Source organism: Monodon monoceros, unplaced genomic scaffold, assembly GCF_005190385.1.
Source record: "Monodon monoceros isolate NGI ecotype Baffin Bay Population unplaced genomic scaffold, NGI_Narwhal_1 Super_Scaffold_3, whole genome shotgun sequence".
Classification (NCBI taxonomy): domain Eukaryota; kingdom Metazoa; phylum Chordata; class Mammalia; order Artiodactyla; family Monodontidae; genus Monodon; species Monodon monoceros.
This window is the reverse complement of record NW_021703780.1, coordinates 102294651-102314979: the sequence shown is the minus strand read 5'-3', so window position 1 is coordinate 102314979 and position 20329 is coordinate 102294651. Positions and strand designations below refer to the sequence as shown.

Genomic DNA, 20329 nt, shown 5'->3' with positions numbered 1-20329 from the left:
CAGGAGGGTCAGTAGGCGCTGGCCACGTTGGGGAGGGTCCCTGCAGGCCTGGCATGGCGTGGGGGGTCGTGGAGTGTGGAGCGGCCAGGAGTCCAGGCATCCCCACAGGAGGGGTAATGCGTACTGGTTGGGGGCTTTCACCCTTCTCTCTGCGTCCCCACGTGGTCGTCTGTGTCTCTGTGTGTCCTTGTCTCCTCTTCTCATAAGGACACGGGTCGTATTGGTTTAAGGCCACCCTAATGACCTCATTTAATTCAGTCACCCCTTTAAAGACTCTACATCCAGTACAGTCACATCTGAGGTCAGGGGTCAGGACTACAGCCTGTGAATTTGGGGAGACACAGTTCTGCCCACACCAGGGACCAAGGCGCGGTGAGCCGGGGGGTGCCGAGGCCCTGGCACGTGGGCCCCGAGCTCTGGCCATGGGAGGACGGGCTGGAGGAGGGTGGCCGGACCCCTGCCTCGCCCTGGCACCGTGGCCATCCTTATCCCCCGCCCACTCCTCCCCCAGGCTCAGTGGTCGGCCAGAGACTCTCGGACCATCCCGACGTGCGGAAAATCGCGTTCACGGGCTCCACCGAGGTGGGAAAGCGTATCATGAAAAGGTAGGCGGTTGGAGTGAGTGGAGGGGCCAGCACTGCGGGGCCGATGGCCTCTGGTCCCGTGTGTGAAGCGGACAGTGCTGTGCGTGAGCCCGAGCCTGTGGCTGTCACAGGGTGGGGCCGCTGCAGACCCTGGTTCCATGAGAGACGAGCCCTCGGTCAGGCCGGTGCAGCGGGGTGGGACCAGCGAGGGGCTGGGGCTTCGCTGCGATCCAGGGCCACGAGCAGGCGTGGCTGCTGGGGGCGGAGCTGTGAGCGCGAGGGACACGGATCTCGGAAACTTAGTGCAGAGTAGAGCATCGCGACAGTTTCTGTGCAGGTTACCAGTTGGAACGATATTATTGTTAATGGGCTTAAATAGAATTAATTTCACTGGATTCTTTTGAGCTTGCTTTTAATGTGGCCACTAAACAAAAATTACCATGTCCTGCGGCTGGCATGGGAGGCGTTTGCCCTCTCCTGCTGACCAGCGCTGGCCGAGGGCCCGCTCCTGGCTTAGTGCTTGGACGTCAGCCTCAAACCCGCTGGGTCGTGTCGCTGATTTATGGCACAACGTGGCCTGTTTCCCCCGGTCCCGTGAAGGAAGTTGGCGTGTCAGTGGCTCTGGTCCAGGCTGCTGACGAGCTTGGAGAGGTTGATGGGGCCGGACCCCAGGACAGCAGCTGCAGCTCTGGCTGCCCCAGGCCTCGCAGGGTGCCTGAACCCCCCCGCCAGTGCAGCTGAATTTCTGGGGTGAGGTCTGGGCAGACGTCTGCACTTTGAGTGACAGGTGCAAAGGGAGAGGAGCTGGGGCTGCTCAGCAGTCTGACCTGCAGGGTCTCCAAGCCCTTTCTCTGAGGACACCTGACCGCTGTGACTGCTGTGCTCCGAGGGTCACGCATGGGACCTCCCGGGACGGTCCAGCTGTGGCGGGGCATCTCCATGGGGATTAAAGCTGCAGCCCTGCCCCTGCCCTGGCTCCCACAGGCCTCTCTGTACCCCTCAGCCCTGAGGTGGGGGCCATGTGCCCCTTCTTGAACGGGCACCACACGGGTGCCCATCAGAGTGGCTCTGCGTGGCCTCCTCTTGGGGTCAGGCCTGAAGACAGCAAGGCTGACCTGGAGGATCGTCTGCAAGGGGAGGGGTGCAGGGGTGCCCGTGGGAGCAAGGCCTGGGGCAGGGCTGGGCTGGGGTGCTGGGCTAGGAAGGCGGCAGGGAGCTGCGGGAAGCGGGGGGACGAGGGGAGAGTGACGGGGGAAGGCGCGGCCTGGGTCACACGGGGCTTCCCCCAGCCCGGACCCTGCGCCGTCCTTTTGAGTGAAGCGTGCTCTGGAGCTGCCCTCACCCCTCCCCTGGCTCTCCCCCCGCCACCCTGTGTCCCGGGCTCCGGGGACCCAGCTAGCCAACTCTCTGTTCCCTTCAGCTGTGCCCTGAGCAACGTGAAGAAGGTCTCCCTGGAGCTGGGCGGGAAGTCTCCCCTCATCATCTTTGCTGACTGCGACCTCCGCAAGGCCGTACAGATGGTGAGGGCCACGGAGGGCGGGGGCCGGGGCTCAGGGTCCACGGGCAGATGCACAGGCATCCTGGACCGCAGAGAAGGGAGGAAGAGGCCTTGGGGCCGAGGAGTGGCATGTACCTTACAGGACAGACCCCCAAGAAGTTTCACACCTGCAGGGATAACTGCAGTCAGCTTCAAAGATGGGGAAACGTGAGCCAGGGTTCCGTCTGTTGTGAAATCAGCACGGCCAAGCTTCCTGTCCCACAGAGAAGCAAGCAGAACCCTGGGCACTTGGGCGGGACCCTGCTGGCAGCGGCCACCCCTGCTGTGGCTTGCCCACACTTGCCCAGTGCCGCCATGGACTCGCTGGGCAGCGTCGGGCAAGTCACTTAGCCTTTCTGGGCCTTGCGCTCTCACCGGGACGATGGGAGAGGATGGGCATACGGGATTCAGCTGTCATGTCTGAAGGGTGTGGACCACGTGGCAGGTGCGGTGGGTCAGTTGTCCTGACATTGTCACTGTTGTCATCACACCTCTGCACACCAGTGGGAGCAGGCCGGTCAGGCCACGCTCAGCCAGGTGCCCAGACACCCCCCACCCCATCCAAGTGCTGCTGTGCCCCGGAGGAGTGAGCCCGGCACTGCGTGGAGGGGCTTCAGCCTCATTAGAGGGGAGACCGAGGGAGACTGTCGGCCCAAGGGTCTTGGCGGCCGAGCAGAGGCCGATGCTGCCAGGCCGGAGGCCTGTGTGTGTCTCTGGGCAGTGCAGTCGCAGCTTCTTCCAGGAGAGCTGAGCCTGACTGGCTCTCCCTCCCTCCCTCCCCCGACCCCCGGCTCCCCAGGTCCAAAGAGCAGGCTCCCTGGGGCCTCTGAGGACGTTTATTCGGGATTCGGGCCTGGGCAGGCACCATCCCTCCCGAGAGTCCCACCCCTGCCGCCTGCTTCAGGGCGCAGACCCCATCTCCAGGCTCAGCTCCAGGAGCGCAGTCCCGAGCCCTGTCATGCCCGGAGCCCACCCAGCCTGTGGGGTGTCCAGGCTCCCCCACTGCACGCCCGCTTGTGCTCCCCCCGCTGGCCTGGTCCCCCTGCGGCCTCACTTCCCGCTTGTTCCCCTGTGGCCGCTCGTCTCCAGGGATGGTGCCCAGTGCCGGTGAGCCTGAACGGCCGCAGGAGCTCAGGACACCTGCCTCCTTCCCCTTCCCGACGAGGGGGCGCTGGGGCCCAGTGGGGGCTGGGGGCTGGCGCCCGGGGGTTGTAACCCAGCCCTGTCACCTCTTCTGCGAAGGGAATGAGCTCTGTCTTCTTCAACAAAGGCGAGAACTGCATCGCCGCCGGCCGGCTCTTTGTAGAGGACTCGATTCACGACCAGTTTGTGCAGAGGGTGGTAAGTTGTGCCACAGGGCCTGGGAACTGCCCACTCACCGGGTACAGGGCCTTGGCGGGCAGAGTCAGGGCCGGGCCGGGCGCTATCCACCTGGTCGGGGGCGCTGTGACAAGTCTTCCCTGGTTTTTATTATTTCGGCGAGAAACGGCAACCCCGTGGCTCCCCTGACGTGAGCAGCAGGGCCCGTTTTCGGGCGGGGCCCTCCTGGTGCAACCCGGGCGAACAGACGTGGGGCCGGGCCAGGGGGAGTCCAGGTGCAGCCCCTGCACACCGCTCCGTCTGCCCACCTTGTCACGGGGCGTCATTGTCGTTTCCCCACCCTGTGGCCTGCAGCTCCTCCGTCTGGGAGGTCGGGTGCAGGACCCCCCTGTGCTGCCCCTGCGCCACCCCCCACTCCCACCTCTCTGCACATGTGCGTCATCCCAGCCCCCAGCACCAGGCCCAGGTCTCCTTGCACGGAAGGTGCATTGGGAGCTTCAGCCTGGAAGGCAGGTTTGGAACCAGAATATGGTCCCAGGAGTCAGAGCCCTGCGTGTGGACTTTCTTCAGGGGCCAGCAGTTGGTCGCTGAAAAGGCATACGTGGGAGGCGGGTCAGGCGGCAACTGGTCAGGAACCACGGCACCAGGCGACCCTGACGGGGAGGACCTTTGCAGGTGGAGGAGGTGGGGAAGATGAAGATCGGCAGCCCCCTCGACCGGGACACCAGCCACGGGCCACAGAACCACCAGGCCCACCTCCAGAAGCTGGTGGAGTATTGCCAGCGCGGCGTGAAGGAAGGGGCCACGCTGGTCTGTGGTGGGAACCAAGTCCCCCGGCCAGGTCAGTCAGCCCTCCTGGCCACGTGGGCAAGCCAAGACAGCGGGTGGCATGGCCTCCGGGGCAGGCATCGCAGAGCCAGGCTCCTAGGCTCCAGCCCCCAATCCGGGACCTGGGGGATGGGGGGGGGGCACCTTGGCTATTTGGACACCTGCCAGGTCAGGTGTGGGGCTGGTAAGATGAGGCCCTTGTTGCCCAAGCATCTCCGCATCCTTGAAACTCTTTCCTCCCGTGGATCCGTGGTGCTGGATTTCATGGTTTGCCTATCTTTGGCTATCACTCCTCCATGGCCACTCTTGGCCGGAAACCCCCTCTCCGCCTGTCCCTTAAATGTAGGGAGAGCCCCAGGTCTGTCCTGAGCTTGAACACTTTCCCTGGAGGGTCTCTCGCCCTGCAGCAGCTCAGACCCGCCCAGGACTTGTCTCCTCACCCAGACTCCTGAGCCGTGGACCCCTCCACTTGCACGTCACCCAGGCCCCTGAGTCTCAGTGGTGCCAAGTCCACCTCGTCACAACATCCCCAGCCCCGACCTGACCGCAGACACACACCTGCCCCTCTAGAATCTTCGGTCCAATCCAGTCACCGAGCCCGAGAAGCCGGAGCAGCAGGTTCAGACAATCTGGGCTGCTTCCCCTCGGACCGCCTGCTCCCCGTGTCAGGCACACGTCTGTTTCCTACACCCTCACCATCCAACCCTTGGTGCCGGCACCGAGCCTCACGCCAGCCTGTCCGCCCGATGGCGGGAAGGAGGGAACGGATTCCAGGCTCCTCCCTTTCTTGACCCCAGCTCTTAATTAACTGCCCGATTCTCTCAAACCTGGAGATCTTCCCCGCCACCATCGTGCCGAGTCTCCCCTGAGTCTGGACCGGAACGGGGGTCCTGGGGGCCTCCTGAGCCCCCAGTCATGCACTTACGCGGCTGCCGCGTCTGGCTGTGTGTCCTCCGTGCCGAAACCCTCCCACGGTGAGCGCCTCCACAGAGGCAAGCTCACCCCGGCGTGTCTCCCCACCTGTGTCCAACCTGCGGCCCTTAACTCTCCCTCCGAGTACACCCGGCGTCTTCCTGCTTGTGTGCTGGCTGCTCCTCCACTTACAGGTGCCTCCTGAGCGTCCCCACCTGGTGACCTCATCACTCAGGTGACCTCGGGCTCAGGCTGTGGTGCTCCCGCAGGTCTCCGGCGTTCCTGGGCACCTCGTACCTGCACAGAGCTTATGTAGCCACTGTGCCACCGCTGCCTGCTTGCCCTCTTCCCTGCCCCCACAAACTTGGGCTTCCATGAAGCCAGAGTCTGGGGCTGACATGATGTGAAGGCACCTTTGCAGAGCAGCTAGGGCTGCAGCACCCAGGAACCATGGGGCCCGCTCCCCACCACCCCCTGGCCTGAGGGCCCCCATGGGGGACAGTGCTGTGAATACAGGCTTCTCCCAGTGGCCCACCCACCTGGAGGCCAGAGGATGAGGGATCCCGGGCGTGCAGCCCTCCTTCCCGGGGCCCGGCACGCAGGGGGGACGGGGGTGTGGGCGGAGACTGGCCACCCCGGAGCACCGGGACCTGGGGGCACATTTCCTTTGCAGGCAGGGTGAATACAGGCCATACCCCAGGGGTCAACATGTGTTCATACACGACTCATGTTTTAGAAATTGTAATTACTGTTAAAATATAATTTATAAAAATATGGAATATTTTATTAAAGATAAAATTTTTTTTGTTCTTCTGAACACTGGAGGTAGAAAATTTCAAGTCTCTTGGTTTTCCCGAAATCAGGCCAAACTAAAGTTTAGTCCAGCGGGTCTCAGGGCCCGCAGCTCTATGTCCAGAGGAGAAGTAGTCAGAGAACGCCTTTCCGCCGCCAGAAATGGTTTTGTGGGGCAGCCAGGGCCTGTGGGGCGGCAGTTGGGATGGGAGAAGGTGTGTCTGGCCGAGAGCACCAGCCCCTACCCCCGGGCAGGCAGTGCCCACCCCGCAGGGTCAGGAAGGATGGGGAGGCTGTCCTGGGAGGCCCTGTCCACCAGGACCTCTGTCCAAGCCCCCCTCCACAGGGCCGATGGAGGGCCTTCCGGAGGCTGCACTGGCCGAAGGATCCAGATGTGCTTTCAGACTAAAGGTCACTAGAAAAGCCCAGGTTTCGTCCGGCTGCGAGCTGCAGCCCTGGCGGTGGACAGACCAGCTCCTAGCATCACCTCACTGTGCTTAGAGCACTTAGTTGAAAGGCTGTGAGGGTCAGGACTCGTGCGCCTGGGGCAGGAAAGCCACCCACAGTGTCATGAACTCCTCTGTCTCCACCAAAGGTTTCTTCTTCGAGCCGACCGTCTTCACGGACGTGGAGGACCACATGTTCATAGCCCGGGAGGAGTCCTTTGGGCCTGTCATGATCATCTCTCGGTTTGCCAGCGGGTAGGGAGCCCACTTATGGCTCATGACAGCCTGACTCTTGCCCTTGTTACTGGGGTCTTCGCATGAGCTGCGGGGCCGGGAGGGGAGCTCAGACGGGTGGGGGCTGTGGACGCAGCCCAGACCTCACAGACTCCTCGCAGCCGCGGGGGTGGGGACCCCAGGGGACCGCAGGGCTGCTGGGCCCACCAGGAGTGCTCCGCGTCTCTCTGGGCGTCTCCACAGCGTGCTGGGTTCAGCCCTGAGCACCCACGGCTGCGTCATGAGCCAGCCAAAGCTCAGTGGCCGGAATAGCAACCATTGTTTGTTTCCCTTGTGAATCTGCAGTTTGGTCAGGGGGGCTGACCGGTCTGTGCCCTGTGCCGGCCGTGTCGGACTCCCCCCTGGGGCGGGGGGCGCAGGTCTCTCTGGGTCCCACGGTCTCTCTGGGTCCCACGTCCAGGGCTGGACCCTTGCCCTCCTCACGGAGGCCCTCCTGGCTTTTCCCTGCAGCGACGTGGATGCGGTGCTGTCTCGGGCCAACGCCACAGAGTTCGGCCTGGCCTCTGGCGTCTTCACCAGGGACATCAGCAAGGCCCTGTACGTCAGCGACAAGCTAGAGGCGGGCACCGTGTTCGTCAACACGTACAACAAGACCGACGTGGCTGCTCCCTTCGGAGGCTTCAAGCAGTCGGGATTTGGCAAAGACCTGGGTAACCTAATCGTGCCCGCTTTCATTTATCCATTCAACAAACATCGGTTAGAGCCCGCTCAGTCCCAGGGGCCAGGGGTGGAGCTGATGAGATGGCTGCTGACTTCTTGCTGGGAGGGGATCGGTGATAAATGGGGCTGGAAGCCAGATCCTGCTGGAAGCCGTCCAGACAGAGCGATCTGAACAGGAGGCTGGAGGGTGGCTTTAGCTGGGGGCCAGGTGGGCCTCCCTGAGGAGGTGTCCTCTGGGCTGAGACCTGAGTGGCTGGAGGAGCTGCCGTGAAGGCCCAGGTTCATGCATTCCTGCCAGAGGGGACGGCGGGTCCTGAGGGAACCAGCTTTGGTCTTGGAGCTGCAGAGAGAGGCCGAGTGCTGGAGTGGGCCCAGGGGCGGGCAGGAGGCCAGGGAGGCAGGCAACGGCCGGATTGCGGGACCTGGGACCACGGTCAGGGCTGAGGCTTCAGAGAGGGGAACCCGTGGGGGCCGAGCATGCCCAATGTGGTGACGTGAGTCCCAGTGTAGAGATGGTGTCACTGGGCCTGCCTGCCCAGGGAAGAGGACTTCTGCCCGGCACCCCTCTTTCCCTGGCTGCTCTGTAATGTAGGCTGGGTCCCACTCCCCGCATCCCACCACTGTGGAAGCCAGAAGCTGGGGGTTAGGTCCAGTCGGGGATCAACTCTGACGTCAGACTTGCAGCGGGGCAGGGGGGTGCGAAGGTGCAGGAGAGCACAATGCTGTTCTCAGCTACGGGGCCAACGGGGTCATGAGACCACAGCGCTGCCGGGACCGTGACGTTGCTCCCGGGCTCGTGGTGTCTTGCAGGAGAGGCGGCTCTGAATGAGTACCTGCGGGTCAAGACGGTTACCTTCGAGTACTGAGGAGGGCCTCAGGATGTGTCCCCAGCTGTGGGCTCACCCCCCGCAGTGCACAGCCCCTCCCTGAACGTGGTGGAGCCCTCCTGCCTGCACCCCTGTCCCCATCTGGGACCCCCATCCTGTCCCGTCAGCGCAGCCATTGTCTCGGGCAGAAAGTGGCCCCGTGCGAATAAAGGTTCTGGCGGGCACCCTGCGTCCCGGCGCGTCTGTGTGCCCAGGCCCTCCGTGCGAGTCCTGCTCTCGGGCCAGCTGGCCGGGCTCGGGAGAGCCAGGCGCCCTCCTGGGCAGGGTGTCGGCTCCTGCCTCAGAAACGGGGTGCTGAGATGAAGTTAGGACGCACGTCTGTTGGGGTGACCCCGGGAGACACCAGGGAGGAAGCAGGCTGGGCCGCGGACGCCTCCCCAGCAAGTGGCTGGACCCTCCCCCCATGCCGAGCAGACCCGTCCAGGGCCCCCCCCGATGGGCGTGTTCCCCCTTCGCCCTGCCTGTGTCTTCCGGGGCCCGGCGGCCTCCCCACTTCTCCTGGCCCCCGCCATGCAGCCTTCCTCTCCGTCCGTCCGGCCCTCAGCATCCCGACCTCCCTGGGGAGTGGCAGAAGAGCCATGAGGAGCCGGTTCCTTGCTCCCTAGATGCTACCTGCACACACTCTCCCTGCCCCCGCCCCGCGTGTGGGTCACTTAACCCTTCCCCTGGCCCACGGTTTCACCCGTTTATAAACCAGGGGGCTGAGTGGACGTCGTTGTTCTCAGATCCCAGGAGCGAGGACCTCGGACACGCCTGCCTGCAGAACGGCCCAGCAACTCCGAGCCGGCAGGGGTCCCAGACTCGCTCCGGGGCTGGTCTGGGCAGCAGGCTGCCCCCGGGCCCCGCTCCGCCTTGGGGCGGCCTCTCTCCCTGTGTCCTGTCTTCTCCCCTGACCTTCTTAGGGGTCAGGAAGAACCAGCAACCCCGCCTCGAGGGGCGACGCAGCCCCGGAGCCAGACCCCGCCCCATGCCCACCTGCCTGCCCGAGGCAGGGCCAGCCCCCCAGCCTGGTGCCGGCTCTCCAGTCTCATGGCCCACAGAGGGGAGAAATGTGTTTCGTCTCTGGACTCTGTCCCCTGCCTGGGGCCATTCGTGAGGACCCACGGTGGAGGGGACCGGCCCTGTCTGAGGGGACATGGACCTGCCTTATTATCTCCTAACTGGAGTGACACTCCCACTCCTGCCCCTTTGCTGGGTCCCCGTTGCTTCGCCTCCAACCCCCCGACCCCAGGGCCAGGGTGTCCACAGCAGAGTCCGGGCTCTGCAGCCGGCTTGGCCCTCAGCGGCTGCTCTCCTGCCCCCTTGCTAGGTGGGATCCTGCAGGGTCCCCAGGGGTCAGCCTGGCTTCCCTGAAAACAGCCCCGCAGGCAGAAGAGCAGGCAGGGCCTGGAGCACAGCCCGTCCTCGCCCAGGTCGAGCTAGGAAACACCTTCCTCCCCGTGGCCCAGGGCTTGGCTTGCCGGGCGACTAAGCTGCACTCGAGAATTCTGGTTCAGGTGCGAGGCAGTGCCTGGCTTTGTCCTGAATCCTGTCTCCAGAAGGGATTCAGGAATCCTTCAGAAGCCACAGGCAAGTGTGTAAGAAAAGCACCCAGTTCTCCCACCTGGGTCTGTCTCTCCAGTGAGGCTCCTTCACTTCCACACAGAACAGGTCACTTCTGGTCACTAGATGTCGGGGGGCTGGTCCCCACACCAAGCGATTCTCCGTGACACCAGCTGAGTGTCCTGCAATTTAACCAAATTCTGCCACTGCTGCCCGGAGCTGGTGTCAGACCCCACAGATTGAGGGCTCAGCCCCACAACACTGGCCCCCAGGTGCCAATCCCAAGCAGGGCCCCCAGGTTACCTACAACTTCTGTCTGATGTGGCTACACAGCGGAGGCTCCCACGACCCCCTCCTTGGGTTCAGTCCGTTTGCTAGAGCAGCTCATGGAACTCAGGGAAACACTCAGCTACATTTATCAGTTTATTAAAGGATGTGATAAAGGAAACAGATGAACGGCTGGAGTACGTAGGGCGAGGCCTGGGAGGGTCTGAGCACGGGAGCTTCTGTCCCATGGACTTGGGGGTGCCACCCTCCCAGTGTGGGTGTGCTCAGCCCCCGGACCCTGTCCTGTTGGGGTATTTTGTGCCTTCTTCGTGTAAGCGTGATCCATCATTAAGTCCATTCGTGGCCCCTCTCCCCTCTCTGGAGGATGGTGGGGGGCGGGAGAGGAGCTGAGAATCGGAAGCTTCTCATCCTGGCCTCGTCTTTCTGGTGACCAACCCCACCAAGAGCCACCGAGAGTCGCCTCAGTAAACAAAAGATGTTCCCAGTGTTCTTATCATTTAGGAAATTACAAGGGTTCAGGGGCTCTGTGCCAGGAGCTGGGGCAGAGAAAACATGTATTTTCTAGTATCTCACAGTAAGGAGAATAAGACTGTGAGTTATCTGCCATTTCTTTCCCTTCTTTCCTAAGTCATAGAACTCTCAAATTGTACCTGGGCACATGGCTGCGTGAAGGATGCAGAGGTCCCAGCGTCCTTTGCAGCCGGGCAGTGGCCACAGAGCCCAGTCAAGTGGACAGAGCTCCAGCGGACGTGGTAGCTGCCCCTCCTGGGGCTCGGCCTGCAAGGGAGTCGGGGCTCAGGCTGTCACTCCCTCCCTCCTCCCCTGGGGCGGGCTGGAAGCGGCCTGATGGTGGGCGTTTTCCCAACAGGCAGATACGGCAGGGCGGCGCCCAGAGAGGACCCGCCAGCAGCCCGTTACATGGAGACAGTGAACTTGCCCCTCCCTTTTTATAATGTTTAAATGCATTTGTCCTCACCGAGTTGACAGACGAGTTCAAGGCAGCTTAGAAAAATAATACAGTTAACATATGCGTGGGTGAATCAGGGCAGAGAAGGGCGCTAGGAAGGTGAGCAGGAACGCAGTGGCACCCACACTGCCTGCAGGGAAACCCCATCCGCTTCTAAAGCTGGAGCGCAGTTTAGTCAGGGCTTTCCAGCTGCTGAGAGCGCGAGGAAACCTGATCAGTGTCCTAATTCGTGGTGTCTGCGACAGAAACAAGCTTGTGTTTCTGGAGAAGAGAACGGAATTCATCTCATGAATCCTCCTAAAACACATTTTACAATGTGATGACCGCTGTCTTACACGATTTTACACAGGGTGGTGATGAAAGTAAATTCGTATTTTAAGGCAAGACAAGAATAAATTAAACTTCTTCTCTGCCCTTTGGCCTCCTCCCTCCCCACTAGTGTGCATAGGCGTCTGCATTGGGTGTAACCTGACCTCCCCAATGGCTGAAATATCTGGCGACAGCCATAGAACTCCTTAGAAGGTAACATTCCTTTCCTTATCCTCTAAGAGGTCACGATGACCCACCACTCACCTTGTACGTGCAGACATCTTTGGTGGACTTTATGGGCAAGGCCACTATATCATTTCCCTTAAAGGTAGTGATTGGTGCAGAACAGACTGGTCAGACGACCTGGGGAGATACTGGGCTGCACCTAAAAGTTCTTAGCTCGAATACTTACTTATGACTGTGTTAATGTCACTAGCTGTATTACTTGTATGCTGCCTATTTTACAAGATTATTGTTTCTTGCATTACCAAACCCGATAAAAATAATGACGACTAGGTGACCTAAAACAATTGTCAAATTCATAGTTCTGGAAGATCAGTGATTGTAACAGCGTAACTCTAGATATGGGAAGAAGCTACAAGAGGGAACCGTTTCCAGGACCATAACAGACTAGTAGGACAGGCGGCCCAGAGGCTTTGGGCTACTGTTAACAGGGCCTAGTCCAGTAACAGCACATTGAGTGGCCTATCGAGGAAATCCTCGCCTGACCTGGGAATGAGCATTCCTAGTGCCATGGGGTAAATTGGTCATGAAACGCCTCAAGACAAAACCTTGGTCAAAATTAAGACAAAAAGGAGGGGGTTGTGACATAAAGAATGTTGCCCACCACCCAGTCCCACAAGAATGAAGTCATCAACCACCACAGTCGCTGACTTCCAGGACACGCTGAAAGGAATTCAGGGTGAGGCACTTTGGCTCGGGGAAAACTGGCAGAACTGACCCTCAGAGAGTTCGACATTTTCAGGAGAATATTTTTATGAACCTGGATTCTCACCTCTTCCCACCCTTAGAAAAGCACTAAAACCATTAAGGTATCTGTCCCTCGTGGATAGCAGTGACCTCCTACCAAGCTGTGTGCTTGGCTGCACGTAGCCCTTCGTCAGAATCACACATGCTGGCCTCCCCCCGCATCTCTTCAGGACAGCCCTCAGAGTTTTCGGAGAAACCGTCTCCCAGATTGTAAGCCTCAGGTTGGCTCGAATTAAATCTTCTGTTTCTTTCCCAGGTTGACCATTGATTAATTTTTCATCGACAGCAGTAAGCTTCAGACAGTTCTCAGGACCTTCCGCAAGGTGAGCTGAGGACACGTCCAACCACAGCCACTACGACCCCTGCTCCAGCCATAGGGCTCGGTGGGAGCGGGGCTGGCATTGCCCGCTGCTCACGCTGTCGCTCTCGGCTCTCCGCGGATCGGACTTGAAGAGCTGGAACTCACCGGAGGCCAAGCCTTGCATTTATTCAGGAAAAAATCTCCGATGTGGTAAAATTGGGGCTGGTGGGGATGTTCAGGATCAAAACAGGGTCACAGGATTGCTCCACATAATAAAGGAAAGAGGATTCGAAGGGAGGAGGCCCCATGGGTCTCGGTGGTGGGGGGGGGCGGTGAGGCGGGAATGCTGTGTAAGCTCCTTCCCCTCCTTCCCTCCAGAGGACATGGTCCCAGAGACGAGGTGGTTCTGTACTCGAGGGGACACGGAGGGGACACGTGGAGCGGCCAGGCGTCTGCTTTCTATTTCATATAGTAGATGTGATCTGGTGATAAGTGCTTGGAGAAAACCACAGCAGTAAAGCATGGGGAGTGCTGTCTGCGGGGAGAGTGGGTGATGCGCTGCTATGTTATACAGGACGCTCAGGAAGGCCCTTCTGATAAAGTGGGATTTGAGCGAAGACCTACAGGGAGAGGGAATGAGGTGGGACCCACATGGCGAGTCCTAAAAACGGCCACGATTTTTGGAGCTGCTTCCACCAAGTAACGGGGTTGCTTCTCCATCCCTTGAATTGGGCGGGTCTTGTGGCTTGCTTTGACCAGTAGGGTGTGGCAGATGTGAGGCGGTGCCTGGTCCAAGCCTCAGTCTCAAGAACACACACAGCTTCCGCGCTTGAACCAGTCTCGTGGAGGGTGAGAGACATGGGCCCAGTGTCGCTGGGCCCCAGAGCACAGCCGCCGAAGTGGCCGGGAACTGACCGCAGACCCGCGGGTGAGGACCCAAGGAGACCAGCTCCAGCACTGACCACTGAATCGTGGGATAAATATGCCTGCTGTTTCCAGCTTTGCAGTGGCAGGGTGGTTTCTCGTGCAGCAAAAGCTAACTGATACGGACAGCTTTAAGAAGTGAAATCTCTGAGTCAATGTTTCAGTGCAGGTTAGACTATAGGACTCAGGCAGGGAAGGAAGGGCTAGACTACAGGCGGCTGTAGTAAAGCCATATGTTTTTGGAGCATCCGAAGTATCAACCCCTAGGGAAATAGTTAAGTCAGTATTCTCAATGCTGCCCATCCCAGTATCTTCATTTTTTATCACAAATATTTTTATATCACCCTTTCTATATCCTCTAATGATTTGCAGGTCACATTACCCACCTATACATGTAATCTAAATAAATTAATATATTGCCCTCACTGTAATACAGGTGAGAAATAAAAGAAAGGGATTTTAAATAAAATATTATGTGCTTCGGTACATAGAGGTGGGAGAGCTGGGCTTCTGCTCAGTCTCTGGCAACTAACCTGAATTCAGATTGCTCTCGCGGTAGAACCAGGGGGCTCAACTGCAAAGTGGGTGAGGCCTGATCAGGGCCTGTGCGTTTACGAAAGGCTCCAAAAGTATAAAATTGTGGTAGAGTACACCTAACATAAAACGTAACCATCTTAACCCCTTTCAAGTGTACAGGTCAGTGGCGTTAAGTATGCTCATGTTGCCAGGCAACCGTCACCAGCATCACCTTCAGAACTTGTTCATCTTGCAAAACTGAAACTCTCCCAGCAGAGACTTCAATGTTAACAGCAAGCGAGGCTATTCACCGAGCTGAGCTGTCGCTCACCGCCAGAAGGAAGAAGATGCACACTCTTCACCTGTAAACCTGTGCCTAGTCTCTGCACACTACACAACAGTTTAGAGCTGTGAGGGCACCAGATCCCCCAGGTTATGGGCTCAGTCCCGCAAGCCTGCCCGCCCCCCAGCTTCAGATGCCAGTTGAAGCCAGGTTGTCACGTGTGCTTCTGACCCACCGGCTGTAGATGAGAGGTTCCCACGGCCCCCTCCTCAGGTTGGATTAACTTGCTGGAGCAGCTCAGAGAACTCAGAGGAACACTTGACTTACTAGATCTAGGCTTCTGATAAGAGGCGTGGCTCAGGAGCAGCCAGATGGAAGAGACCCTCCGGGGAGGGTGTGGGGAAGGGCCCCGAGCTTCCACGCCTTCCCAGCCTGGGCGCTCTCTGAACCCGCTCCTTCGGGGTTTCTATGGAGGGTTCCTTACGCGGCCGTGATTGACTATATCACGGCCACTGGTGACTGATTCCGCCTCCAGCCCCCCTGCCCTCCCGGAAGGTCAGGGGCTGGGACCCACGTTCCAGGCCTCTGATCACAAGGTGGCTCCACTGGCATCCAGCCCCATCCTTGGGTGGTTTCCCAGAGTCAGCTCATTAACATAAGGAACGACACCTTCATCCCTCTCATCAGAGGAAATTCCAAGGGTTTTGGGAGCTCCGTGCCAGGAACAGTGGGCAAAGACCAAATATGTCTTTCTTATGGGCCAGACTCCAAGTCAGGGCACGGCCTTTGGGAGACGCTGGGGAGGGGACATCCGCATCTCACGGGTCGGGGGACAGACTCTCACTGACCCCAGATCTCTTGCCTTTCTTTGCCAGCTTCTCTTCAAAGTGCAGGACTATTTTTAGCGGTGGCTCCATCACTTCGGGCCCTGCAGGTCCGGGGCCCCGAGGCGCCTTCTCGGTGGCTGCTCCCTCCGGCGGCCCCGCCCGGCCGGGTGCTGGGAGCTGGACCATCACTCCTGATGCCCCACCTGGAGGGAGAACCAGCAACTTCTCCAAGGTGCACCCGAGTGCCCGCATTTTAGGCAGGTGAGTCCCACTGCCGCCTGCTCGGGCCTCGGCAGTGTAGGGTGGAGAAGACCCCCAGGCTGCCTGCCGTGGGGAGGCCGTCCAGCAGGGCGAGAGGTCCCACGCCCCTGACGCAGCCCTGCTGGGCACCCTGGAGGGCAGGCCCATTTCTGCCTCCCTGCTGCCCCCCAGGCCCAGCTCCCGAGCACCTGGCAGGAGGGCGCTGAGCTGGGCACACAAAGGCCCGAGCCCCCAGCCTCGCAGCCCCTTCCGCTCCTGGGTCTCCATGATGTCCCCACAGAAGCCCACGAGGGTCGTGTGAGTGAAGCGCAGGGCTGGCCTCTGCCGAGCAGAGCAGGCTGGGCTGGGGACGCAGCGCCGGCCCTGGATTATCTGAGAGCCGTGGGGGAATCCCTGAGGGCCCTAGACAAGGCTTCAGAGTCATTAGAGACCAAATTGCATTCCTTGGAATTTTACTGTTTCACCTGGAAATGTGCTATTATGACTTTAGTACCGAACACCAGACCATCCATAGAGCGGTGAACTCTTACCTGGAGCCCTGGGTTACTCAGAGTGCGGCCCTTCATCCACTCACTGTCATGTGCTTGAAAGAGACAGACGGATGGAATGGAGAGACCGGCCTTAGAACAGAGTCTGAAGCCCGGCTCTGCCTCTCGAGGCGTGGCCTTGACCTTTGGGAGTTTCCTCATCCATGAAAGGGGGTCCGCGGGCCATATAGAAAGCACAGGGGCCCAGAGCGTATGCCTGGAAATCTTATGTCCTGCGGCCTGGCTGTGGGACCTGCAGGGACTCCTGGGACGTCTCTCTGCCCTCGTGAGCCACCTGCCCACCTGGCCTGAAGGTCCAGGGCTCCGTGGTCCTGGAAGCAGCCCTCACTTGAGGCCTGGTGGGATAGGAGTTGGCAGGGCCTTGGGGTGGGATCTCCGAGGCCCCGGCAGGACAGGACTGAGCTCCAGGCGCCTCGGCTGACTCCCGCTCCCCCTCCCCGCCCCCACCCCCTGCCGCCTACTCTCCCAGCGGGTTTCCTGGGACCACCTCCCAGACAAGCTCATCTCCAGGTCTCTTCCCGGCGGGAATCCAAGGACGAACCAGTGGTCCCCTGAGGAATTTGGGGTGCGAGAGGCAAAAATACCCTCCCTAGCATAGCACAGTGAAGTGGCTAAGAGGCGTCGGGAGATCACGGGAAGGAGGCTGAGGACCCGCGCCTGACACCCCCCGGGGGCAACAGTTCCCAAGCAGAGGCCGTGCAGAGGGAGCCTGTGTGGGACGGGGTGGGCAGGAGGCCGGGGGCGATGAAGGCACAGCTGAGCGGCCCTGCAGGGCAGGTGGGCTCATTGTGGGAAGAGGCTGAGGGCCCTAAACTCCAGTCACTTTGTGGGGTCAGTCTCGGGGGGGAGGGCAGGGCTTGGCCAACCCGTCACAAGGGCCCCTGCTCAGCAGGTCTGCCCACCGGCCCTGACACTGGGTGGGCATGGAGGGCAGGAGGGAAGGGGATGGCGCCAGGGCTAGTGGTGCCAGGGCTGCTGGCACCAAACTGAAGGCCATTTGGGGAAGACAAGGACTGGCTGGGAACAAGGGTGGATGCCGTGGTGGCAGAGTGACAGCAGGAATCTGGGACAGACATGAGGAAAGGTGCAGGCAGGGTCAGGCCTTCCTTGTGCCCCAAACATCCCCCAGTGGGCCATCCGGGTGCCTGGACTCATCCGTCAGAACTTTAATGATAACAATAGACTAAGTAGCAGCAAACACCTACTGGGCTCCCCGTTCGTGTGCTGAGGGCTTCACAAGGACCTTCCTGTCGTCCTCCGACCTGTGAGGCAGCACTAATACTACCCCCACGCTACAGATGAGAAAACTGAGGTTCACAGCTTTCCTAAAGTCAGCTTGCTGTGAAATATTAATCCCCTGCCTTAGATTAGGGTGCCACAACAAAATGCCACGGACTGAGCAGCTTAAACCATAGAAGTTTATTTTCTCACGGTTCTGGAGGCTGGAAGTTCCCAGATCAAGGTGCCTGCAGGGTTGGTTTCTGGCGAGGCTCTTCTTCCCGGCTTGCAGACGGCCACCTGCTCGCTGGGTCATCACAGGGCCGCAGCTCCTCGTTAGGACACCATTCCTAGCCAGGCCCCCTCCATGACCTTAGTTAACCTTTATTGCCTCCTTATAGGCCCCATTTCCAAATACAGGCATGCTGGAGGTTAGGGCTTCAACATGGGAATTTTGAAGCCACAGCTGAGCCCATAATATCCCCTAACACTGTATGGAACTGTATTATTTGCAAACGTCTTTTGTGTCTGCATATCTTACATTTCCATCCAAAAACTACAGTTTGGGCAGAGCAGCTCTTCGCAAAAGCTACTCACTGCTTGGAATCTGACCAGGGCTCTGGACACCCAGCGCTCTGGGCACCTATAAACACCAGTGAGAGGGGAAGCGAAGGGGCAAACTGGGCACGAGCCAGCTTGCAGGACTGGTGCGCACACTGCCTGCCACCTGTCGAGGCCCCAGAGAACGGGCTCCACATCCTGGCATGGCAGCCATCCTTTGGAGCTTGGCTGCAGCTGCCCCTTTGCAAGAGGGCTACATTCTCTCGTGCTTTCTCTACTACGGAGGTCAACTGTAAGTTGCCATTGATCATTATGCTTTTAATGGTTTATTTTTCTTGTAGTAAAGCTAAGAATAAAATGAAATGTTTCTTGTGCCCATAATTATACTGAACCAAGACAGCCACAAAATTTACAGAACCCAGGGCAAGAGTACGAATGGGGGCCCACAAGGCATATTTGCATTCATAGGAATTGCAAATAAACAAGTTGTAAAAGGGGGTCATTCTAATTTCTGGCCTTGACAAATGTACCTCCATAGCAACTTGGGAGGCCACTGGACTTCCCAGTGGCCCTGTGGGAAGGGAAAGCCCGTGTTCCTGGACCCGTTTCTTCTTTGGATTGATGATCTGGGCACATCAGTGGAAGGGGCTTGGAGCCAGTGGGAATTCCTGGGTCCCAGGTAGCTGGAGCAGGTCTACAAAGTTGAGAGCAGGACTCCTGGCTACAGGTGACATGAACCCTGTTCCATGGGGAGGGCAGGAGGGGTCAGAGGATGGCTGGCCCTCTAAAGTCCAGGCGCCTGGGGAGCTCCAAAACCAGACATGGATCAAGAAGGCCACATGTCCTGAAAAACAGAGTGCACGTGTGTCTGTGACTCTGGAGAACTCTGTTTCACACGCAAAGTTGTCTTTTGTAGAAATAATATAGTGCAGTGTTTACTGAGTCTTGCTAAATATCTGGCCTCCATCTGCACTTGATGGTTCCTCCCCTGCCTGGGACTTCCCTCCGTGGGACCACGTTCTGGCTGTGACCCTGAGCAGGCTCCTAGCAAACCCTGCAGGTGAGCTTTGCCTGAGACTCCCTCCAAAATCTCATCCCTCCTCCCACCTTGGCTAGATCAGGCCAACGGTCAAAAGATAGTTTTGAGTCCATCGAGGAAAGCTGAACCGCTGGGTATTATTAACTTTGTCAGGTGTGATGCTGGTATTATGGAAATGTTTCAGAAAACAGGCCTTATCGATTAGATAAAGATTCAAGTATTTACAGGTGAAATATGTCTGCTGGATGCTTTAAAATTACTGCGGGAGAAAAAAAGGTGTGTGCGGGGCCCAGGATTTAGATGAAAAAAAAAAAAAATCACGATGCAGCGCATGCCCGCGGCCGGCCCGAGGGGCGTGGGGCCATTTTACTGCCCCGGGCCGCCCGAGCGTTTCCGGGACGACACCGGCGGGGGAAGGCGGGCCCTCACGCCCCTCCTCCGGGACTACCCGCGGCCCTGCAGCCGCCAAGGCAGAGAACCGTCCCAGGGCGGGTCTTGTCGCAAGAATCCTGGGGAGCCAGCCCTGCAGCCCGGGGAGGGGGAAGGCGATCTGCGCGGCCCAACCATTCTTTCCCCCGCCGGTCCCCCCCAGCCCCGCCCCAGGGCCTGTCCCGCCCCCGAGACCCCGCCCAGAGTCCCGGTCCGCGCGGCCGGGCGGGGGGGGGCCGGGGAGCGCGGACTCCGGGTTTGGGGGCGGGGACTCCGGGCCCGGGGGCGGGGATTCCGGTTTTGGGGGGCGGGGACTCCGGGTTTTAGGGCGGGCTTTGGGAGAAGGCCGCAGTCCCGCCTCCTCCGTGGCCCCAGTGGCCTCGCTGCTTTTCCAGCCGCGTCGCTTCTCGCCGCCGCCTGGGGTTATCCGGTGAGTGCGGCTCTGCGCCCGATAAGCCCGGGGTGGGGTGCGCGGAGAGGGCGGCCCGGGGCTCCGAGGGCCCGGGGCCGGGTGCGCGGAGGGGGCGGCCCGGGGCTCCGGGGGCCGGGAGCCGGGTGGAGCAGAACGTACGCGGAAGAGGAGGCAGGACTGGGGGAGCAGGGGGTGGTCCGCGCGGTCGGGGTCTGGAGAGCGGGATGGGGACACCCCTCGGCCCGGAGCGTGGCGGCCTGTCGCTCAGGTAGCTCTGGGGCCGGCGCCGACGGGCCCGCTCCCCACCCCCACCAGTGATGGGAGAGCACCAGGTGGGTCCAGCCCGGCCTGCCTTTAACGGCCCTCCCAGGTGATTCTGCTGCGGGGGAGTTAAAACCGCTGAGTTCAAACGGCAGAGCCGCTGAGGGTTTGTGCTGGGGGTGGGGCCAGGCCACGAGTCCTGGCATGCAGATGCATTAGTCCCCTGTGTCTTCACCACCCTGAGGAGGCACAGAAGTTTAACTTTTCCAAGGACACACGTATAGGAGGGGAGGAGCTGTGTGGGTGTGAGGCGCGTGTGGGGTGAGGCGCGCGTGGGGTGAGGCGCGTGTGGGGTGAGGCGCGTGGGGGTGAGGCGCGTGTGGGGGTGAGGCG

The 20329-nt window shown here is 59.9% G+C and overlaps 2 protein-coding genes across 16 annotated transcripts in view; both read left to right on the top strand.

The window, feature by feature from the left end:
- Nucleotides 1-8470, top strand: part of ALDH1L1 (aldehyde dehydrogenase 1 family member L1) — a 45611-nt gene extending 37141 nt beyond the window's left edge. For 2 of the 7 annotated variants that reach the window (XM_029243439.1, XM_029243441.1), the window contains 7 exons: nt 512-605; nt 2005-2104; nt 3364-3462; nt 4117-4282; nt 6569-6674; nt 7164-7363; nt 8184-8470. In XM_029243439.1, coding sequence (XP_029099272.1) covers nt 512-605; nt 2005-2104; nt 3364-3462; nt 4117-4282; nt 6569-6674; nt 7164-7363; nt 8184-8239 — 821 coding nt within the window. In that variant the 3' untranslated portion in view covers nt 8240-8470. Of the gene's footprint in view, nt 1-511; nt 606-2004; nt 2105-3363; nt 3463-4116; nt 4283-6568; nt 6675-7163; nt 8149-8183 lie in introns of those variants that run through there. The other 5 variants (XR_003796759.1, XM_029243438.1, XM_029243440.1 and 2 more) reach the window with 5 other exon arrangements.
- Nucleotides 8471-19624: 11154 nt separating this feature from the next.
- Nucleotides 19625-20329, top strand: part of SLC41A3 (solute carrier family 41 member 3) — a 71904-nt gene continuing 71199 nt past the window's right edge. For all 9 annotated transcript variants that reach the window (XR_003796705.1, XR_003796703.1, XR_003796704.1 and 6 more), the window contains exon 1: nt 19625-19693. The gene's annotated coding sequence lies outside the window, so the exon portion shown is untranslated. The remainder of the gene's footprint in view (nt 19694-20329) is intronic.